Below are 22,144 nucleotides of genomic sequence, written 5' to 3'. Positions count from 1 at the left end.
TGCCCCTCTGATACAGCTCAAACAAGAGAGGTTTTTGATTACCACTTCAGCTAATTAAGGAGAGGGAACAACCTCTTCACCAGATCAAGAAGACAAGTAATACAGGGCTTACACTGTAATGAGGAAGATTTTGCCTAGACACATCTAATGGTCAGGATTGCAAAGCACTGGAAAAAGAGTGGGATTTCCTGCACTGGGAGCTAGAAGCAGCTTAAACTCATAGCTATTGGGAGTAGCATAGGTATAAACAAGCAGATGGGCTCTCAAAGTCTAGAATCCTTTTAGGAAAAAAGTCACAAACATGGCTTTTTAATCTCCTTGGGGATAAATGGAGCAGACAAACTGCTGTACACTGCATTGACTGACAAAATGCTGAGCCAGAAGAAATTAAAAGTACAAGATCTAGCTCTTTTTGCCAGAAGGATTCCAAAAGGGGAACCATAATACAGATGAGTCTTCCCCTATGCAAGAGGAGAGTAAAGGACAGAAGTCAGGTTTCAAGCTCAAGGCTTTAAAATATAACACTGTCTGTATTAAAGATTCAAGCAAAAATCACCAGACAGCAAACTTTCTATGCAAAGAGTAATTCCTACGCAGCTTACCTCAATGGACCGTAATTCAACATTATGAAAGCCAGTATAACCATCACACACAGGGTCCTTCTTTTTGGAGATGATACTTTGAGCTTCTCATTCTAGACACGAAAAAACAGAGAAGACATGCAATAAAAAAGGGGCACAAGCATGCAAAGGTATGTCAAAAGCTAAATACAGCAAACCAGGCTTGCTTTTTAGATTGATATTTGCCTAATTGTGTATGAATACACACCAGGACAACTTAAAAATAAAACTCTCTTGTTTGTACATTATACTCAGCTTCCAGCCAGTCTATCTGCTCACCAAAAAATTCAGGAGAACCATGAAATAATGAATTAAAAGTCAACTAGATAGTGTGATAGCTGTCCTGACCCAGAGTTGGTGAAAGTCCTGCTTGGAGTGGGAGGCTGAGCCAGAAACCCCCAAAGATCTTCCAATCAACATTTCCATGATTCTGTTTACGCGCAACTTCCATCAGAGCAACTTTTTATAAAGTCAGTTCTTCATCATAGTCTCTTACCTCCGACACTATCTCATCCAGCTGCCTCTTCAGTGTGCTGTTTTCTTTCTTGAGTTTCTCGTTCTCCAACAAGGCTGCCTCCAGTCTCGCCTCCAGCCCCAACATGTATTCTTTCTTTTTTTTCCGTGACTGAAAGGCTGCCTCACGGTTTTTGATCATGCGCTGCTGCCGTCTCAAGACATTGACCTGGACAGAAAATACAGAAGCCTGTTAATGATCCACAAGTTAAAGTGCCTCTATTTCATGCATAATGTCTGCTCCTCTACTTTGGCAAAAGTCTGCATAGATAGCTTTCTGCCCTCTGTTTCAAATGAGCTGAAACGTTCAGCATAGAGGCAACTAGGAATCACAGTACATCTCCAAAAGTTACAGCTCATGGAAATATAACATGAAAAAAACAGGTCCTGCACTGTCTCTGTTTTCTCCTGCATTCTTAAGCCTTCTGTGTGTGGAGGACAAAAAATGTATACTCAAGCAGCTGATCAAAAAGCACAGAAGATACGTATCTTCAGGTCTGCAAGGTAGCAAGAATGTCTTTCACCTTCACTTTACCATTCACCAGTTTATAGGCTACATGAAGAAGTGAAAGGTTTGTTGTAAAACCTTACTTCAAACAGTCCTAACTACATTCAGACTGTCTTCTGTTTTCAGTCTTTACAAACTCATGCACTTTACAAATAAACTGCTACTTCACAGAATCAGCTAGGTTGGACAAGACCTTTACTATCATTGGTCCAACCATCACCCCAGGACGGCCAAGCCCACCACTAAGCCATGTCACTAAGGGCAAACTGATCTTCTCTCAAGATCTCCCCTTACGGCTGCTCCGCATGACCTCTACGCAGCTCCTCCTCATCTACCCCCCCTAGTGGCCCACACTGTATAGGTATAGCTGCCATTCCTACTCCTCATGGCCATCCCTCACACCTCATGGCTGCCCCTGCTCCCCCCTCATGATCTCTCCTCACATCCTATGACTGCCCTTGCTCCCCCTCACAAATGCCACTCACCCCTTCCGCCATCCCTCTTCTCCCCTCACGGCCACCCTTCCTCTTCCCTCATGATCTCCCTCACAATCTCCCCTCATGGCCGCCCTTCCTCTCCGCTCACAATCTCCCCTCATGACTGCTCCTCGTCTTCCCTCATGGCCACCATTCCTCTCCCCTCACAATCCCCCCTCATGGCCACCCTTCCTCTCCCCTCATGATCTTCCCTCATGGCTGCCCTTCGTCTCCCCCAGTTCTGAGCAAAATTAAACTTCCATTCCAAAACAACCTGCATTTCTGGCACTAGGTGGTAGGAACGTCTTTCACACTCCACAGGTTTCGGTACACACTTTGGGAAAGTTAAGAAACAGTTGAACGTACAAACCATTTCAACTTCACATTGGCTGGCTTCTTAGCTTATGAGAACTGCCATCTTCTACGATGTGTCTTAAATGTAGGCATACAAAACCTATGCAGTGTTTTCTCTGTTCTCATGAAGGATGTGGGTTTTCCCGTCTCTAACTCAACAGAACACAACTTGACTAATGAGTTTTATTTCATATGAAAACTAACCAATGTACTCACAGAAAACAGGATTCTTTAATAGAAATCCACACCTACGTTGAAGTAATTTTCCATAATCTAATTTTTACCACATTTTCAATATCTTCTTGTCACCAGAAGTGGGAGGCAGAATTAAATCCTTTCTCCATGAGTTAGATCCATGAGTGGAAACATGACAGAAAGGCCCTATAATGACAGAGCTAAACTGAATTCCCCCACACACCTACTGTTATGCCCTCATTATCACTCAATCGCAACAGGAAAGGCAGTCTGCTTTTGCAGTTAAGTGCCTCTTGCCTGCCACTGGAAGTGTGGCTTGCTTAGGCAGCTTTTTTTTTTTGCCCAGTTTCCTAGTGGAAAGTTCTTAACCAGTTTCCTAGTGAAGAGTGACCCCACTGAAAGCCTGGCACTTCCCCATGGCTGGCAAGCTGTGTAAACATGTACCATCAGGATAACCAACACACAGGGCCTCACAGCTTGCTATCAGCCAATCTTAGCCTAATCCACTGGAAGGGCTGAGCGTTAAGCTACCAGTTTATCCCTCCTAAGCCCAAAAGAAAGTCCTGCAGTGTTTCTTTTTATCCTGCAATATCTGCTTAGACAGCAAACAAAACCACGTTACAGAGCTCAAATGACAGCTACATCTGTGCAGCTCTGACAGACACACATGGCATCTGAGGCAGTCACAAGATGTTTTAACCCTGCTGGAGCCATCTGTATTCCAAACATTTGTTCCTTTTCAAAGTGCTATTTTTCAGTATGCACCAAAGAGCAGTCACAACTCTTTCTTCTGTTTCAATAAACACAGGTAAGATGTGCAGCATTTAGGCTAATACTAACTCTGAAAACTGCCTCCCTAAAACAGCTTCAGGTGTAAATACACTACCATGATTCAAAACAAACAGCCATGAGGTACCCCAGCTACCCATTTTACTACTGTCATAGATGTCTATATGAAGTGTGATGACAAGAAGGGGGTTTTGTCAATTAAACCTTATACTCAGACAGTGGCAGGGTGCCATGCTAGTCTTGATAATGGGAGTCACAAACCTAATGACTACTGACGGGTCTCTAGTTTGGTCTTGCATGGCAGGCAATTATAATTTAAAACCGCAGCACTCTTACCTGGTCCATCTACTGATGGACTCTTCTTAGCTTCTTGCAGATTCAAAATTAGGTTTCCATTGCAGTCTGGCTACCGAATTACTTGTAGCAAATAATTTTTCACTCAAAAATGCAGCACACAAACACAAATAGTGAGGAAAATTTAACATCCAAGCATTAATGGCAATTCTCAGACACTAGGAAACCATACAACTACATCCCTCCAAAGAAGCCAGAAAGCACATGCCTTTGAGAAACAACTCCCTGCATCGCTAATAAGCAGGTGACTATACTGCAAAATTTCATGAGAATGGGCATCAGTATTTTCTCCCTTACAGAGAAACGTATTAGGACCCTCAACTCATGACAACTGTGCTTGGATTACCACACTGAGGAACCCTGAGAGCTTAAAAGCCTCAAAGAAGCTTCAGTACTTTCCACAACCATGCCTTCCTTTGGAAAACAAAATCCAAACAAAGCAGCTCCAGATCTCTGTGAACTAAATCAAGTTAACACCCAGCTTGCTAGCTAGTTAAGACATCAAAGTTGAAGGGTGAAAAAAAGCCCATGTATCTCAAAAGCTGTTTCTGTTTACACCTATTGCTTACTGTGAGTTACTGTGGAAAAAACTTATCTGCACAGTGACTGCTGAAAGCTTACCCTTTTTCTACTCAATTCAGGATACGATCAAAAGGCAGTCTGAACAGATTAGGATCATATGAAATTCAATACCTGAATTTTCTTAAAAAGGCGAGTAAACTCTGGGAAGCGGATGGAAAAAGAATTAGGCCTACTGCTGACATTCCCAATTCATCTACTTCCAAAAAAGTGGTTTATTATATTCATTAGAAAATTGGTTTAGCACTAATCAAAAACCAGATATATCAAATCTTCCTCTATGTAAGAGAGCTCCAGCCACTGAGAGCTTTTTGAGAAAACAAGTGAAGGAAAAACGTATCAGCACTGCCTCCTGCCACAATGCTTGCATACCTGATCTGCAACTCCAGACAGGCCAGCAAATTTCAAGTTATTCCTTCCCATTCTTTGCTAAGCTGCTGAACTCCCTGTTTACTGTTAGAAATCATATTAACAAGCTCAACTATAGCTCAGTCTTCCTGAGATTCTAAAGAGACCTGGTTTTCCCATTATATCCCATATGCAGGTAACTGAAAACTGTTTCCAAGCTTTGGTTATTAGCTATCTCACGCAGACAGAACTTACATCCAGCCCCGTTGCTGGTGTAGTGCTTTGAAGCAAGGGCTTTGTCACTGTTATTTTGCCAGTTATTGAGCCACTTCCAGCAGCTGAAGGCAATGCATTCACAGTATGTTTGTGAAGTGGTGTGGTCCCTCCGGCGACAACAATGACTGGCTGGGAGGCAGGAAGCACCCCAGAAGCTTGGAGCTGTACAACAGTGGACTGGGGGAGCATCACAGATTGACCTAGAACACAAGAACAAACAGGAGTGCTCAGCATATGAAATGGAATTGTATGTGAACAGTTTGTAGGGGAATACTTTATATATATACATATAAAATATATGAGTATAAAATACATGATATATGAGTAGAAAGCTTTGCTTCCTCTCCTGCCCTGCACAATTTATCTCAAGTTCAATTCTACCATGTTAGTATATTCCACAGGCTAGGAGAAGAGAAAAACAAAACAAAAACAAATACACACACAAACACCCCAAAACCAAAAAACACCCACAAAAAAACCCAAACCAAAGCAAACAAAAAACTAAACAAAAAAACCCCAAAAGCTAAAAAGTTTGCAGGGCTCTTTATCCATCCTGCAAACCAAGACCACATACTAAAGCGATCAGAAAAATAAGGCTCTCTCCCAAAAGCTCTTCAAAGTTAATAAAAGTTGACACTTGCAAGAAACATTACTCATTTCAGTATTGCTAACACTTGATGCACTTTGAGCCACTTTTTCAAAGAACTTAGCTTACCTCAGTCCTCCTTCTCCCTTTTGTTCATCCTTACCTTATTGCTGTATTGAATTGAAACCTTAGTACACAGAATTAATTCATACTGTACAAACCAATTCAGAAACAGCATGGAGAAAGAAGATGAACAAGAACGAACAATGTAAGTAACACTTTCAAAACACAAGTCACAGCCCCAATTCACACTAAGACAAGACTTTTTAAAAAATGTCATGCAAGAAATTTTATACACAAGCTGAATAGAGCTTAAAGAAAAGCAAGCGGAAAAAATTAGGTAATTTTGACAGAGTTTGAAATAGAATTAGAAACTCAATTCCAAGAAATTTCAGTCCAACAACTACATTTAACTCAAGCAGGTGCTTGAGTAATATTTTGTTGTCTGACAACACATGGACGTGTCTCTAATCCTTTGAAACATGATGACCTCGCCAGCTTTCAGAAACAGCACATTCCAGCTGAGCATTCCAACCAAAATGCATAATGTATTACGGCATTTACCCAACTTTCTGGAAGGTGACAAATGAAGTAATTCACCTAGCACCAAGATTTTACATACAAGGTGTAGGATAAGATCTCTTTTTTTTTTGCAGAGATAATCTCAAAGACATCCTAAGTCAGTACCACCCTATTAAGAACATCAAATAGTGAATTTTAGATTTCAACATTTTTTTTAGGCACAAAGTATGTGATGCTATAAGATCATGCCTTCTTCTTTCAGCTTTTACAAAAGTGACTATAAAAACACCATTCCACACATTCTTTTGAAGATAATGGCATATTTCAAACTGGTAGCTCCAACTTGTCATGTGCAGGGAATTTTGATTAATGAAGATCCTTATGGCTTTTGTTATGGAAGGAGCACAACAGAATTTGTAAACACAGCAGCAGTTAAAGTAAATACATGCCATGGAAATACTTTCCCAAAAGTATTTCCTCTATAGTGCCTCACAGAAACTATGCTCCTGATTTTTCTTCAGGAAAAAGGAGAAGCTAGTCTTCACAGTACTATACTTATGTCCAAGAAATCCATATCCCCAACATTCCTTATTCGAGACAGTATTTTATCAGCTGGAACATCAGAACGAATAAGAATTAGGTCATGACGACTGTGTTGACCTGTGTTTTAAGCAGTTTAATAATCTTAGGCATGTTGTAACAAAATGTCAGCTGCTACAGCTTTGGCTTAACTCCTGATGGATGAGCAATTAGTAATGAAGACAGATTTTTCACTATTTCACTAATTTCTAGATACGGGTTCTTAAGTATTTGTCTCCTTTTCATTTCATGCCTCAGTGCCTGTATGTCAACCACAAGCCATCAGCTGGTGAAAATAAGCAACTGCATCAAACAATTTCAGCAATGCAACTGCCTTAGCTGAAGAGTAGAATAGTGCTTTAGATTCAGAAATGAGGCTCAAGCTACTTCAAAAATCTATTACAGGGCAACAGGAGGAATGAAGAATTATCAGTGGACGGGAAATCACTTGCTTCTTTTTAACATCAGCTTGCAGCTATAAACAACTTTTCTAACCTCTGACATGATTCTCAACTTTCAGCACATTTTGCTTTTAGCAGATTTCACAACATCCTAGATAATGCTGTTTGGCGAGATAAAAAGCCATAAACTCATGTTCCCACCATTCTGTTGCAGAATTTCATGTGTGTAAAAAAAAAAAAAAAAGTTTTATCACACCTCCCCAACTTACAAGTTTCATTCAAGCCATCCTAATTCTGCTAGATCTTCCTTTGATTACAACAGAATAGCACCGCAATCACTTTATGCACCACTCGCCATCACAAGCAGAGCAGAGCAAAGGGCTTATAGGGATCTTTCCAAATCAGCAGTTTTATCTCCACACGTACCAGTGCTCAGCATAGCCTCTTTTGCTACACTGTCTTCCATTCCACCTAACGCCCAGGTGAATGCTGTTTCTCACTGGACTATGTGAGAGGAATAAGGCCATCTTCTCAGTCAAAGCTTTTTCAGCAAAGCATGTTAGGACCCCTCTGTTTTACTTCTATCCCTCCTATTTCACCTGCCAAACTTAACCGTTCTAACAACCATCCCAAACATAGTTTCTGCCCCAAGACTGGGCTCAAGACAATTCACCTACCTTTAGGAGGTGCTGGCTGGACATTAACAACTGGCTGATGTTTTGGCAGTGGCACAAGTGTGGGAAGAGTCTGGATAATGATGGTTTTAGCTGGGATGCCAACATTAGCCTGAGCTTCAGGTACAGCAGGCAAAAGGGGTTTAGGTTGTATCAAAGGCCTGGACACTGTCTGACTACACCTCTTCAGGGTCCTTGCAGAGTTATTTGCTAGGAAAGAAAAACAGTCAGAGTTGGACCAGAAGATATATAGAACTCAAGCAGTAATAACATGACTTTCGGTATGTTCTTTTTTTTACCCATCTATAATATTTGTTAAAAACAGACATATATGGTCACAAATGCAAGTCACAAATGACAGGATATACAGGATATATAACAGGTCTGTTAGTTAAAGATTCACATGCAAGACAATACACATATTATCTATGGAATCAAAGTAACTTGATCTCTCATACCAGACTGAGAAGTGATGCTGACAGCAGGCTTTTTTCCTCCATCTCCTTCAGGTGATGCAGGGCTTCTGCAACTCTTGCTGTAGAGAGAGACTGGAGACATCTGGGAGCTACTGCTGAAGTCCACATCATCCTGCAGACAGAAATTGTATGAAATTAATGCTTCAGAAACACCTGAAAGTGTCTACTAGCAGTTCAGAACATAACTGCCTTTTATAACACCTGTGCTGCTGCTGCAGCAAAGAGGATAAAGGTTTTGTTCTGCAGGTTTATTCTGATCAAAGCTAAGTACTACAGAAAAGCAAACAAGTAGCTCTCCTTATCAACAGAATGATGGGAAGCAAAGGTCAGCAACTGCTAGACTCAGAAGCCTTTAGAAGGCATATTGTTTGGCAACCAGGCCAATAAACACAGCTGAGGAAACAGAACTGAACATGCTCTTTTTAGAATGGGTCACAACAAGACAGGAAAAACAAAACATCACTGAAGGAAATTTGCTTTTGCAAAAGTGAGAAAAATAAGCTGTTTGCTCTTATGCCAGGAAGTTGCTCAGACAGTTAAATCACAGGGCTTTTTGTTTGCCACAGCTGGTTCTGAATGACTGCTGCTATCTGTGTTACATGGAAGATTCTGCATACAGGCACATTCTGCACTGGAGAGTCCACAGATGAGGGAGAAGGGACCGAACAATTTGAAGTGGCTGGTGATAAGGGTTCTGTCTTCACGCTTGAATCTGCAAGAGGCAGATAAAGAAATTTTACTGTACAAGTTTTTAGCAATGGGAGATCAGTGAAGAACACACTGCCCTATATCAGCTATGTAATTCCTGAAGCAAGGCACAGGAGAAAACATAGCAAGATTAAAGACACTAAACTGCTTAGCTTGTAGGGCAGTCCTCACCAGTTGTACCCATCCTACATAAACACAGCATGACTTCTTATCACAAAGATAAATGCTATAGGGTATCAAATAATTTCAACAAGTTACCAATATTCTTAAATTGAAACAGCTCACCCTTGTGGGATGGAGGGGAATAGCCACACTTGCAAAATAACAGAGATTAATTACCTGTAAAAGCATGGCCTGTAATATTCCAAAGGTCTGAGTCCCAAGACATCAAATCCAAATCAAAATGAAAGTTATAGAGATCATTTTCCTGGAATGACAGTTTAGAAAAAGAAACAATACAAAAAGACAATACAAATTGAAGCTACCATCCATTATGGTCACATTCTTACAGCTCTCGAAAACAACACAACTATCACTTTAGTTGCCTTAAAGCATACAGAGATAAAAGCCCTTAAGGAGGCAATTCTCAACTGAAACACACAAGACAAGGCCATCATAGATACATAAGAAAGAATGTAATTTTAAAACTATCACTAATTATTGTACTGTTATCAGTAATTTGTAAAGCAAAAGTTCTAAGTCTAGTCATTGAATCACCTCATACATAGCACAAGTTTTAGCAACTTGTTCCCATCCTCCCCTTCATCTGCATTCCATCACATCCCAAAGCACTTCATAAGCAAAAGCATCAGCGACAGCAGGAAGAGCCGCAAGGACTGATTTGCTCAGCATCTGATGAACAGCACATACTAGGTCTCCCTATACTTGAATAAACTGACATCATAACCTTCTAAAGCCAGGGACACCAGTTTCCTTTTCCATCAGAAGGTGGTGGGGGAAAGACTAAAATCACTTTATACATATTATTTATTGAATGACCTTTACAACAATGATCAGAAATGCTTCATCAGCATTTCTTCTGCTGATGCATCCATAAGCCTCAGTTCCCTACTCAAATGTGACATTTTTATGAGCTCTTGCATGAAAAATACAAATATCACATACCCAACTTATACTAATATACAGCAAATATTTTATAGCTAAAAACTATCCTACAAATGTACCTTTCCTTACACTCTCAACTTGCCTTATAAAGGGAGGCTCAGAAAGGTGCAGACTGCATGGATATTAGTTTCATGCTAGCATGAAGAGAAAGCTCATCAGGACACATTTATAGGAAGAAAGACCAAAAGCCACAGCCCAAGCTGTGCAATAAGATCACATGGGCAACTAAAGCTGACTTGTTGATAGGAAATACCTATCCCTTCTGCAGTCAAGCAGTTCTCACGTTTTCTCCAGCACCTAGCTCTAGAACCTGTAAGAATGATCTTAGCACCTGAGGTTTATGTCAGATAACCCAGGGGTTGTGCTGGAGGTTGGTTAGGACACAGTGAGCAAAAGAAAGACAGTGGAACAACACAGAGAGAAGAATCCATGCTCTGGGACAGAAAAAGCAGTAGGTACAATCAGACAGTGAAAAACACGGGGATGAATGCATAAGGTTGCAAGCAAAGGTTTTAGGAGAAAATCCACAATAGACAAGAAAACAAGAAGCTGTCATACATGCAAGGTGATAAAGCACAGCACTGCTGGATGCAGGTGTAGCATTCCCATGCTTCTCCATATGTCTCCTTTCACACAACCCAGAAACGTTCTCCCCACCAGCCCTGCCTTCATTAGGTCAGCAACAACACAGCTCTCCCAGCTCTCTCACAACTCAGCACCTCAAACTTTCACCTTTAAACCCGGCTTTTAGATCTCTAGCATTGACACTGACAGTTTATTAAGGTACTTATAACTCAGCACCTCCACATCTAGCGCACGGGTGAACGGCCTGCCCGCCACCGGCAGCGAGCGAGTGTCTCCTGCTGACGAGAGCCGTGACACCCGCACCGTTGCTCCTCGACACCCCCCGCAATCCGCAGCCCGCACTGCGGGTAGCCCGGCCTCCCGCCGCCCCCGTCCGATACTCACATCGGGCTCGTCCCTCAGGGCCCGCCGCGGCTCCGCAGGGCCCAGTAGCTCACTCAGCTCCTCGCCCAGCACCGCCTCTGCGGGAGAGACAACAGCCTCAGCGCCGAGCCGGCCAGGGGCTCCTCACCTCCCGGCCGCCTACCCCTCAAGCCGCGCTTACCCCAGTCGAGGCCGCTCCCCGGGACCGACAGCAATCCCGCCGGCTCCCACTCGGCTTCCGCCGCCGCCGCCATTATTTCCGCCTTCCTCCCGAAACATACGTCTGCTTCCGGCAGCGCCGCGCCCCGCCCCACGCCGCCACTCGCTCCGCCCCGCCCCTCCTCGGCCCTCCAACGGCGGCCGCCGACGGACACGCGGGTGCGGTGACGTCCCACCCGCGCCCAGGCACACAGACGGTTCCTTAAACACAGGAGTTTATTCAGGCCCGCTGGCGCAAGCCCATCATCAGAACCAGGAACGGTGGGAGCAGGGAGGCAGCTCCGTGGGGGGACGGGCCCGGCCCAGGCCTGGCCCCAGAGGGCGGGCAGCGGCCCGGGCGCTGATGCGCTGCGTTGCGGGAAGGCAGCGCCTCTCTGGGTGTCTGTGTGCACGCAGCGTGGGTGCAGCTTCCACGGGCAGCGCAGGTCGGGACTGCAGGCAAAGACACGAAGCCCCTCTAGGCCCTGGCAGCAGCTCCTGCTGGGTCTGCAGCGCTGGGGAACACGGTGGCGTTTGTTGCGTGCCGGGCTGGAAGAACAGGAGGGAGAGAGCCCGTGGTACAGCACCAAAAGCACCGGTTCTCTCCCTTCCCCTCCTAAGGGATGTCCACACCTGGGAGCACCCCAGCCAGGAGGATAGCTGCCCAGGTGGATTTTCCACAAGTGACTGCAGAAGCAGGTAGCAGCACTTCCAGCCCACTGCAGGAGCACAGGGTGCTATTAGCATTTCGCTGGCTCTCACCTTACAGGTTGGCATCATAGGCTGCATTGGTGAAGATGCCAGGTGAGCCTAGGTCACTGGAAGACAAACACAAGGATGTCACCTTTGGGGAGGGTGCAGGAGTGTGAAGAGCAGGGGTTTGCACAGGCCCATCAGCCCTGTATGTAAAAACAGCCTCACACAGGCAGTTTGGGGTGAGAGTGGCGTGCCTGCAGGGCTGTAATGGGGACAGAGCAGAGCCATCCTCCTCCAGAATACAACTCTCACCTGGTAGGGTTCAAGAGCTTCTTCTTCTCCTCTGATAATGGTGTTGAAATGTCCACAGGGATAGAGCAGATGGAAAAGAAATAACCAGATCTGTTTAGTGAAGGACATGAGAAGCTGCAGCAGCAGCATCTGAAATTGAACTGAGTTTTACATGTGTGGGATGAAGCAAGGGTGGGGTGCTGAAGCATTTCCCTTCTTCCCCTTCATAGTGAAGGTGTTTTTCTGGCTCTCCCCTCTAGATCCAATTGCTGATGCTTTCAGTTGGACAAACTGCCAAGAACCCAACCAACTTGAAGCAACTAAGACAAGTGGATTGAGGCAGTCACACTGTTAAACTCTTCTGATCATCCCACCCTCCACTGGGACTCTGTAACCACCTTCCCTGGGAAGCCCCAGCCAAAGTGGCAGTGGACTGCAGAAGGTGTTTCCTTACCTCTGTCGCTGAGCCGCTTGGCAATGAGGGCAATGAGCATCCCAGAGAGCACGACGCCAGCTACTGCCAGAGCTGTGCCACTGCTGTAAGCCAGGACTTGCTTTAAGAAGAAGGCACCGTCCTCTGAAGCAGATCCATAGACCCAGAGGTTAGAAAGTTGTTGGAAGGATTTCACAGTACCCAAGCTGCTAGGGTGACCCCAACAATATTCAAGGTGTGCTGCAGAAAGCTGAACCCCCCACACTACTTGAGGAGCATGGAGTCCCACCATACCTGCACAGACAGGGGGTTGCCTAGTCCAGTTCCCTGTGGCTGCACACCAGAGCACCTCTGCTCCCATCCGAACAAACCCCTCCTCACAGGAAAAGGTGCACGTGGAGTTGTATGTGAAGTTCCCGTACATGTGAGAGCAGCTCAGGTGACCTCTGCTGGGGGGGTCCAGCTCCAGGCAGCTGATGGCTGGACATAGAGCACAGCAGCAGCATCAGTAGGACAGGACAGATGTTGGTGGGATGGGGACATGTGCGCTGGGGAGCTAGGGATGAGCTGCCATGGACTGGGGTGCTAAGGGGAATTTGATGCTGAGGAAAGTCTGCTACAACAAGATCTACCTTTGCATTGTGGAGTTTCGCCGGTCCAGGTCCCCATGGCCATGCACTTGTGGCTGTCCAGCCCCATCAGTGCAAACCCTGTCTGACAGGAGAAGGCACATGTGGAGCCAAAGGTGAAGTCCCCGTGGAGGTGGGAGCAGTTCAGCTCTCCCCAGTCTGGAGCACTGAGCTCTGGGCAGGTAATGACTGCAGGGAAAGAGATGCATTTCAAGCAGGAGCCTGTGAACTACAAGGCTAAACTATTGGGGTGAGAGGACCAAGATATCCAAGAACATCCTAGGATCAACCCAAGGCCTGTGACACCTTGAGCAGTAACTCTACCTTCACAGCGTGGGGAGTCCCCAGTCCAGGTCCCCATGGCCGTGCACTCAAGGCTTTCTGGCCCCATCAATGTAAACCCTATCTGGCAGGAGAAGGCACATGTGGAGCCGAAAGTGAAGTTCCCGTGGAGGTGGGAGCAGTTCAGCTGTCCTTGGTCTGGAGCACTGAGCACTGGGCAGACGACAGCTGCAGGGATAGAGATACACTTCAAGAAGGAGCTTGGGAATGATGACACTAAACTGTTAGGATGACAGGACAAAGACACCATAGAACATCCTAGGGTCAACCCAAGGCACGTGATGCCTTGAGCACTAACTGTACCTTCACAGCGTGTGGAGTCCCCAGTCCAGGTCCCCATGGCTGTGCACTCACGGCTCTCTGGCCCCATCAGTGCAAACCCCGTCTGGCAGGAGAAGACACACACAGAGCCAAAAGCGAAGTCCCCATGGAGGTGGGAGCAGTTCAGCTCTCCCCGGTCTGGAGCACTGAGCACTGGGCAGGTGATGGCTGCAGGGTAAATAGGCACACTTCAAGTAGGAGCCTGTGGACTATGATGCTAAACTGTTGGAATAAGACATCCAAGACACCAGAGAACATCCTATGGTTATCCCAAGGCCTGTGACACATTGAATAGCAACACTACCTTTGCACTGTGGGGTGTTCCCCGTCCAGGTCCCCACGGCTGTGCACTCACGGCTCTCTGGCCCCATCAGTGCAAATCCCCTCTGGCAGGAGAAGAGACACTTGGAGCCAAAGGCAAAGTCTCTGTGGACGTGGGAGCAGTTCAGCTCTCCTTGGTCTGAAGCACTGAGCACTGGGCAGGTGATGGCTGCAGGGACAGAGATACATTCCAAGCAGGAGTTTGAGGACTGGGAGACTAAACAGCTGGGAGAAAGAAGCTGGGGTGACACTAGAATGTTTCCCAAGATTAGTGACACCCTGAGCTCTAGCAGCAGCAATACCTGCACATCTTGGGGCATTCCCAGTCCAGGTCCCTGTAGCTGTGCAGTTACGGGTTTCTGGCCCCATCAGTGCAAACCCTGTCTGGCAGGAGAAGGCACATGTGGAGCTGAAGGCAAAGTCCCCATGGAGGTGAGAGCAGTTCAGCTTTCCTTGGTCTGGAGCACTGAGTGCTGGGCAGGTGATGGCTGCAGGGATAGATACATTTCAAGCAGGAGCCTGGGGACTACAGGGCTCAGCTACTGGGACAAGAGGACCAAGATACCCAAGAACATCCTAGGATAAACCCAAGGCCTGTGACACCTTAATTTTACCTTCACAGTGTGGGGCATTCCCAGTCCAGGTCCCCGTGGCTGTGCAGTCAAGACTTTCTGGCCCAGTCAGTGCAAACCCTGTCTGGCAGGAGAAGGCACACGTGGAACCGAAGGCAAAGTTCCCGTGGAGGTGAGAGCAGTTCAGCTCTCCCCAGTCTGGAGCACTGAGCACTGGGCAGGTGATAGCTGCAGGGTAAAGATGCACACTTCAAGCAGGAGCTTGGGGACTGAGAGACTAAACTGCAGGGATCAAGAGGGTGGGGAACATCCTAGTGTCACCCCAAGACCAATCACATCCTGAGCTCTAGCAGCAACTCTACCTTCACAGTGTGGAGTATCCCCAGTCCAGGTTCCCGTGGCCATACACTCACGGCTTTCCAACCCCATCAGTGCAAATCCTGTCTGGCAGGAGAAGGCACACGTAGAGCCAAAGGCAAAGTCCCCATGGACGTGGGAGCAGTTCAGCTCTCCCCAGTCTGGAGCACTGAGCACTGGGCAGGTGATGGCTGCAATGGGAGAGCAGGTCTCAGAGACAGGATAGATGAGGTTAAATCTAGGGACTAGGGCTGACTCCCAATCAAACAACACCAAATCTATGGTGAAATGTCTTTGATTTACCTTTCTCACCCAGACAAGCCTCACCTCTTTAAAAACAGTAGCAATGTAGCTGGTACTATGATTTTTCTGCCATATGATTTCCTGGGGGAAAAATTGCTGCCCTGCCAGAGACCTGTTTATCCCATGCACTATCCCTGGTCACAGTCCCCAGGATGAAGGCCTGCAGCTGCTGCAGTCCTACTCAGTAACACAGGAAGGTGGAGCAGGGCTCTCACATTCCCCCAAAAAGCCCAGCACCTCTGTGTGACACCTGGCTGCAAACCCTCAAGCCACTGCCATGAAGACTTTCCCTACCACTGAAGCATAACATAACACAGCTTTCTGTCCTTTGTGGCTTCTTGCTTGCTCTGTCCCTCCCACCTTATATCTAACCTCATCTCACAGATCCTCACCCCCACTCAGTGTGGCCCAGCCCTGCCCTTCCCCTGGCAGCGGAACACCAGCCCCTCTTTGTTCCTCTCTGAGGACTCCCAAGATGCAGAGCACCTTCCAAGGTGGATTGGAGCGGACTTGGCAAGATGGAAATAGTGCCAGCAGGGTGATGGAGGTGCCAAGATGCCATTCTGCCCCTGCGTTTGGTGCACACAGGGTGCTGGCACCTGGGTGGGATTGAGAACAGCGAGCAAGAGCACTGGGACAGCCAAGGAGAGCAGGGGGCTTATCCAGAGCTCACAGCCACTCTGCCTATCACAGCCTCATTGGGAAACTGCTTCCCACGTGTCACCAGAAGCTACTTCCTTGACGGGTAAGGGGCCCAGTGAGCCCCTGCTTGCCATTGGGCATGCAGGGCTGGCCCCCTGAAAGTATCAATGCCACATCCCTGAGATCCCCAGCTGCTGGCAGGCCATACCTGTGCAGATGGGGGTGTCTGCTGACCACTGCTGGGAAGGCAGGCACTGCAGTGTGCTTGCCCCTTGCCGCTCAAACCCTTCCTGGCATTCAAACATACAGGTGGAGTTGTAGCTGAAGTGTCCATAGGGATGGCTGCAGTTCATTTGCACTTCCTTGGGCTCAAGCTCAGTGCACTGCACAACTGGGAGAGACAAAGCACCACCAGCCTGTTAGGAGCACAAATGAACTTGCCCACTTCGCTGCCAGGCTCAGGCTCTCCGGCAGGGAGGGAGGGATGGGGATGGGTGGCTCACCATCCTCACACTCAGGGCCATGGAAACCAGGGTAGCACTCGCAGTGGTAGCTCCCGATGGTCTCCACACACTCGCCACGCTGGCTGCATGGGAAGAGCTGGCAGGAGGCTGTGCACACAGAGGACACTCATCAGAAGACACTGGCCACCCTGCTGAGGTCCCCAGCCCACCTGATCCGCGATCCCCCCAGCTCACCCCAGTAGCACAGTGCTTTTTTCCTCCGGTTGCAGGGCTCATCATTCCACTTGCCGGATTCAAACGGCCGCTTGATGTAGATCTCCACGCAGTCCTGGTTGGAGCGGCGATTGTTGGGCTCCCCAACTGCCCAGTTCTCTGCCTCCTTTGTCAGCGCCTTCTTAGTGCCCACCCAGGTCCAGGTGCCACTCAGTTTGCGGATGCCGATCCAATAGTACCGCCCGTAGAAGGGCAGGCTTTTGTTGAGGTACTCAATCTCCTGCTTGTTCTGGATCGCCACCAGGTCAGTGAAGAAGGTCTGGCAGTAGTTCCTGGCCTGCTCCCACGTGTAATCCCCTTGGTGACTGTAGTGGTATGTCCAGGCACTCACCTCCAGTTGTGTTATCATGCCTGTGAGAGTGGATGAGGTCCAGGACTGACACAGAAAGGATGGAAGCTAGATCGGGGACTGGGCTCCTTGGCATGTGAGGGTGGGCTAGGCCAAGAGATGCCAGTGACCAGCTGGGTGAGGGGATGTGTCAAAGGGACGAGTGTGGGTGAGAATGAAAATGTGGGTGGATCAGGCATGGCAGAAGGAGCTGAGGTGGGACTGAGGGGGATGGCACAGAGATGAGGAAGGTGGGGGAGGTGGGGTTAAGGCTGAGACAGAGGGCAGCATAGGATGGGGCAGGCAGAGCACGGGTAGCAGAAGAGCCCCAAGCAATTATGCCAAACTCTCCTCCAGCACAAGGAATGAAAGCCCAATCCCACAGCCCTGCTCCCCTGCCCACAAAGGTTTCCCAAAGGGCAAAACCCAATATCAAGATGGTTCTTTAAACACAGTTCCTTCTTCAAGCACAGAGGTGTACCAGTTTGGTTTTCTTTCTTTACACTTCTACACAAGAGTCAACTTGGAGCAAGGCAGAGCAACAAGCATGCCTTCACCCCCAAAAGCACTTGGATCCCAAGCTACTCATCTGAGTCAGAGATGGTCTGAAGAGTCTTGTAAAATTCAGTATTGCAAAATAACATCTTGCAAAAGTCAAGTTCACATCCCGATCATGCCCCCCAGGCAAGACAAAACCAGAGATTAACTGGAACCCACACCCAGAAGTGAAGAGCACCCTGCTCTTATTTACAGCATTTCACACCGCAACTTGATGCAATCAAAGGGTTTAGCCACAAAAAGGCTTCTTCCCTCCTCCCCAGAAGCAGGTATCTCCACAATTGCAAAAAGTGATATGGGAATCCTATCTCCATCTATGCAGAAAGAGAGACGGGGATCAGAGTTTGCTCCAAACAACTGGCCTGGGGAACCTGTGCCTCAGGAAAGCATATCAAACTGTGGTCATGCATGCAGAGGTCTGGACATCACAGATTAGATGTAAATCTAGGGCTTTTTGAGTCTAATTAGGGCTCTGGTTTGGTCAATAATTATTTTTTTTCTAAGCGAAATTCCCATAATTTTTCTCGTTTTCCTTGTGAAGAGCAAACTATCCACTTTGCTCAAGACAACTGAAGCTGAGGAAAGGAGGAAATGGTGGCCTTCAACTACAGCCCTCCACCGCTTGGGAGTTTTGGGGCTGCAGGACAGAAGCCCAGGGCACATCTTGGGAAACTGCCCCAACCTCAGCTCTCACCACCTACCTCCTGGCCCTTGCTACCCTCCCAGCACAGCTTAGGGCAGCTGCCCTGCCACCCTCACACACCCCAGCCCCAAACCAAGAAGGACCAAGGGAGACCATCTGCTGCATGCCCATCCTTCACGTGCTCTCCTACCTCTTTCCTCCAGCTCCACCAAGTAACACCCTCTCTGTAGCACAGCTCATCCACACTCCTTCCACACAGCCTTGTGTTACCTCTCCCTGCTCACTTGGAGCTGAACCCCAGATGGGTGCTGTTTGCCTGCATTTCCATCCCTCAGCTCCTGTAGCAGCCCCCAACGCCTACCCCCAGGGCAGGGTGTCAGCACCTCGGTGCCTTTGCACTTTTGTTTTCCCCTCAGAGCTAAATCTCAGCCTCCTTCTGACACTTCTGCGTTTGTCTCTGTTCCTTAGCTCAATAACAACAGGTCCTTTGGAAAATAACCCAGCTCATGAACGATCCCTAGGGACAGAGCAGGCACCAGCAGGTTTTCCTCCGTGCAAACATGTGAAGGAAATATCCTACAGGCAGCGCAACCAAATTAGTTTCTACTTTTATTTCTTCTCTTATGCCATTTAGCAGCTTTAGCTCTGCTTGGTGCTGCCGCAGCTGTGCTCCCAGGACTTGCACTTGTGAGTCCTGTGGCTATGTCCATGCCCAGCTTTACAGCATAGGTATGGGCATAGGGGTGGAGATGCTGCTGCCATTCTCCTGTCCATGGTACAACACACTAGCTGCCATGCTGCATCTGGGGAACCAGATACCCTGCAGGGATCCCATGCGTGTCCTGGCTCTCCCCAGGGGAGCACAGTCCTGCAATGGTCTGTCTGGAGGGAGGTAGCTCAGTCAGATGCAGCACCCTCCCAGCCCAAAAAGATCCAGCCCTGGGCTGGCAGCCATGGGGGTTGTGAGTGATGACCTCCCAAAATAACACTGCTGCCCTTCTTCAGTTTCCTGGGCCTGCAGGCTCCCTGGCAACAGGGTCACACTGGACGGCTGGAGAGTGGCTTACCCCATGCGATGGCAGCGATGCGCAGGTAGCAGATGCCATGAGAGCTCAGAGCCCACATCCTTCCAGCAGACCACAGTCCTGGAGCAGTGCCCTGTGTGCCAGGGAGAGAGGCATGAGCATGCATGGGGGCTCACATGCGAGGCTGTGCACCCACACCACTGCCAGGTAGTCCTGGTAGCCACATGGGCACGTTGCTTATGCTGGCTCACACAGAGTCACACTGTGTGCAGGTACTGCTATGCTGTAGAATGGGCCTCTCCAGTGAGGCACAGTGCGGGGGCTGTGCCTATAGCACAGCTGGACAGTGGGGGAGCCCATGTGTAGTTCACTCCTGGGGAGCCCCTAAGTACAGGGCATACCCTCCCCACACACCAAGGGCTGGCATCTGCCTCCGAGAGTAGCACCATTTCCTGGCAGTACCTACCTATAGCCCTGCCCTCCCCTAATTCCCTTTTTTAAGCAGACCCCAACACATGCCCAAAGAAAAGAGAAGGACTTACCATGTCAGCACCACAGACACACCTTGCCCAGCCGCTGGCAGTGCCAGGCGCATCTGCCTCTCTGCGGGCAGTGGTGCTCACACTTCCTCCAAGTGTGCAGAGCATTGCTGCCTGCTCTTGGCTTCTTCCCCTCCCACCGCAGCCCTGCTGCCAGCCTGCATCCTGCCCTGCACTCCTGCCTCCTGCAGCACAGAGCTCTCCTGTCTGCAGAGACCCCGCTCCCAGGCTGAAGCCAGAGGGGAGCAGCGGGGTCAGCCCTGGCTGCAGCCCTGGCAGGACTCAGCTCAATGTCTGCCCCATGGCACAGGAGCTGGGTGCATCCCCATGGGGACACGACAGCCACAGGAGCAGACTGACAAGCTGGGCTTGGCCAAGCTCCCCAGGAGGTGGAGAAGGGTCCCCCAGGAGGGGTCCAGCCCGTGGTGCCCAGGGCACTGAGACCTCTCTAACCCACCATGTCCATGTTCCTTCACTGGTGTTTGGAGGACAGAGGAGGGATGAGCTGTGATGAACTCCCATGTGGGCTAAGTAGGAGCATGGCTCACAGCCTGTCAGCTGCTGTGCTGGATGTTCTCCTTGCTTGCAGGCTTTTTCCTCTGGCTGTGAATCTTCATACACCATTTATAAATGGTTACTTCACAGTGAATTTTTGTGTCTTTGCCTTTAAGTCTTTATGAGAAAGTTCCAAGAACATGCCAGAGGAATTTCCCCCAAGTTGTTAACATCCTTTAGGAACTTCCACTGGTGCTTCAGGAACATGCCTTATTGTGTCCACCTCCCATTGGATCACTCTTGAATCATCATAAATCTTTCCTTACCCCATTCTGCTTCTAAGTTAAATTGCCTTGGCAGGGGTTTCTGCAGGAATTACTCTGCTGTCTTCCAGTTAAAGCCAAAGTGTGAGCCATGCGGGTCACATGGATTTTCCAGTTCCAGAGAAACTGATGCTGCTCCACTGGGACTCATGCTAGACAAAAGCAGGAACCCATCCCACAAAAGCTGTAACCCACTACAATGACTTTATACCTGGCCAATGTAAATGAAACTTGGTTCCTGTCTCTGAGTATTTTCCTTGCAAAAATGTTCAATTTTACTGTAATTGTCTATTTTTATGGAATTGTTGAGGATGACCCTGTGTGTCCAGTAATCCAGGAGCACTCACTTTGTAGCAGCTCATGTACAGAGGGTACAATTACAGCTAGGAAAGAAGCAGACAGGGAGGCAAAGAAGCTAAAGGACAACTGCTGGGGCAGGAGGGCAACTCCAAACACTGAGGGTCATCTGGGAAGGGTTGGAGCTGTCTCTCCTAATGGTGTAAGACCTGCTGGGAGTCAGAGGGGTGCTCATAGGTGTATGGCCCTGGGAGGCAGCAGGCTGTGCCCCTGCCAGTTTCACTTCTGCTGAAACTCAGCATGGTAGGGCAGAGCAGTAGAAAGAAAATACTCCCACCTTTATTTTTGTAGCTACAAATAGTTTCTGGTGTTGTTTGAAAACCAGAATCAGAGTGGCTGAGACCTAGAGGCTGCCACCACAAAAACATAGCCAATTTCAAAGTTCTTTGTGGGGACAGGTGCCCTGTGTCCACAGGTACCTGGGCTCAGAGAGGGGTTCCTGTGTGGCAGGTTGCTTTGCAGGTAGTCAGAAAAGGTACACTTTGCGGGAGGGAGAGAAGACCTGAATTAGCTTTTTAGCTCTGCTGGAGCTGGGTGATCACCAAGAGCCCTTTCACATCTTGGGTGTTTTCCAAGGCTCGGCCCCCCAGAAAGTATTCAGGATGCTGCAGGAATCTACAATGGAAATGTGCTTACTTTGCTATGCCCTGGTCCTGAGCCATAGACAGAGGTGATGCTCCCTCTTATGTGAGAGCCCTGCTGTAGGCAGTATTTGTGGGGAGGGGGCATGGGTGCCCCCCTCCCATCTACAATCCACTGCCAGAGGTTAGGCAACCCACCTGCAGGCTGTGACCCCACGGCTGGCGGGGGGAAAGCAGCTGAGCTGCTGCAGCTGTCGCTGCCTGCCCAGGCCGATGCTCAGTGCCCTCTCAGCATGCTCAGCCGTGCTGCAGCAGGGTCTCATGGGCAGGGCAGGGTGCGATGCTTGCAGGAGTACCCAGAC

General features: G+C 48.2%; 2 protein-coding genes across 10 annotated transcripts in view; both read right to left on the bottom strand.

The window, feature by feature from the left end:
• Nucleotides 1-11,387, bottom strand: part of ATF6 (activating transcription factor 6) — a 77,779-nt gene extending 66,392 nt beyond the window's left edge. For all 8 annotated transcript variants that reach the window (XR_013957364.1, XR_013957365.1, XM_080622809.1 and 5 more), the window contains exons 1-9: nucleotides 11,273-11,387; nucleotides 11,113-11,189; nucleotides 9,358-9,445; nucleotides 8,928-9,022; nucleotides 8,293-8,422; nucleotides 7,838-8,044; nucleotides 4,992-5,212; nucleotides 1,117-1,302; nucleotides 603-694 (exon numbers count right to left, since the gene is read on the bottom strand). Coding sequence is in view for 6 of the 8 variants with exons in the window: in XM_080622809.1 (XP_080478935.1) it covers nucleotides 603-694; nucleotides 1,117-1,302; nucleotides 4,992-5,212; nucleotides 7,838-8,044; nucleotides 8,293-8,422; nucleotides 8,928-9,022; nucleotides 9,358-9,445; nucleotides 11,113-11,189; nucleotides 11,273-11,345 (1,169 nt within the window). In the remaining 2 variants the exon portion in view is untranslated. The remainder of the gene's footprint in view (nucleotides 1-602; nucleotides 695-1,116; nucleotides 1,303-4,991; nucleotides 5,213-7,837; nucleotides 8,045-8,292; nucleotides 8,423-8,927; nucleotides 9,023-9,357; nucleotides 9,446-11,112; nucleotides 11,190-11,272) is intronic.
• A 140-nt stretch (nucleotides 11,388-11,527) lies between these two features.
• Nucleotides 11,528-20,145, bottom strand: LOC308224053 (P-selectin-like). 2 transcript variants are annotated; one of them, XM_080623670.1, is made up of 17 exons: nucleotides 20,030-20,145; nucleotides 19,530-19,620; nucleotides 16,895-17,284; nucleotides 16,700-16,807; nucleotides 16,405-16,587; nucleotides 15,257-15,442; nucleotides 14,937-15,122; nucleotides 14,625-14,810; nucleotides 14,306-14,491; nucleotides 13,984-14,169; nucleotides 13,663-13,848; nucleotides 13,342-13,527; nucleotides 13,004-13,189; nucleotides 12,731-12,853; nucleotides 12,298-12,328; nucleotides 12,052-12,107; nucleotides 11,528-11,838 (listed from the first exon to the last, which is right to left on the bottom strand). In XM_080623670.1, exons 1-16 carry the CDS (start codon nucleotides 20,132-20,134, stop codon nucleotides 12,053-12,055), a joined length of 2,574 nt encoding a protein of 857 aa, XP_080479796.1. In that variant the 5' UTR covers nucleotides 20,135-20,145; the 3' UTR covers nucleotides 11,528-11,838; nucleotide 12,052. The 2 variants fall into 2 exon arrangements, with proteins under 2 accessions (XP_080479796.1, XP_080479797.1); XM_080623671.1 differs by having other exon boundaries at nucleotides 11,528-11,742.
• Nucleotides 20,146-22,144: the final 1,999 nt, after the last annotated feature.

The sequence above is a fragment of the Psittacula echo genome (assembly GCF_963264785.1).
Source record: "Psittacula echo genome assembly, chromosome: 7".
Classification (NCBI taxonomy): domain Eukaryota; kingdom Metazoa; phylum Chordata; class Aves; order Psittaciformes; family Psittacidae; genus Psittacula; species Psittacula echo.
Note: the sequence above shows the minus strand (reverse complement) of the source record. Positions and strands in the feature narration are given on the sequence as shown.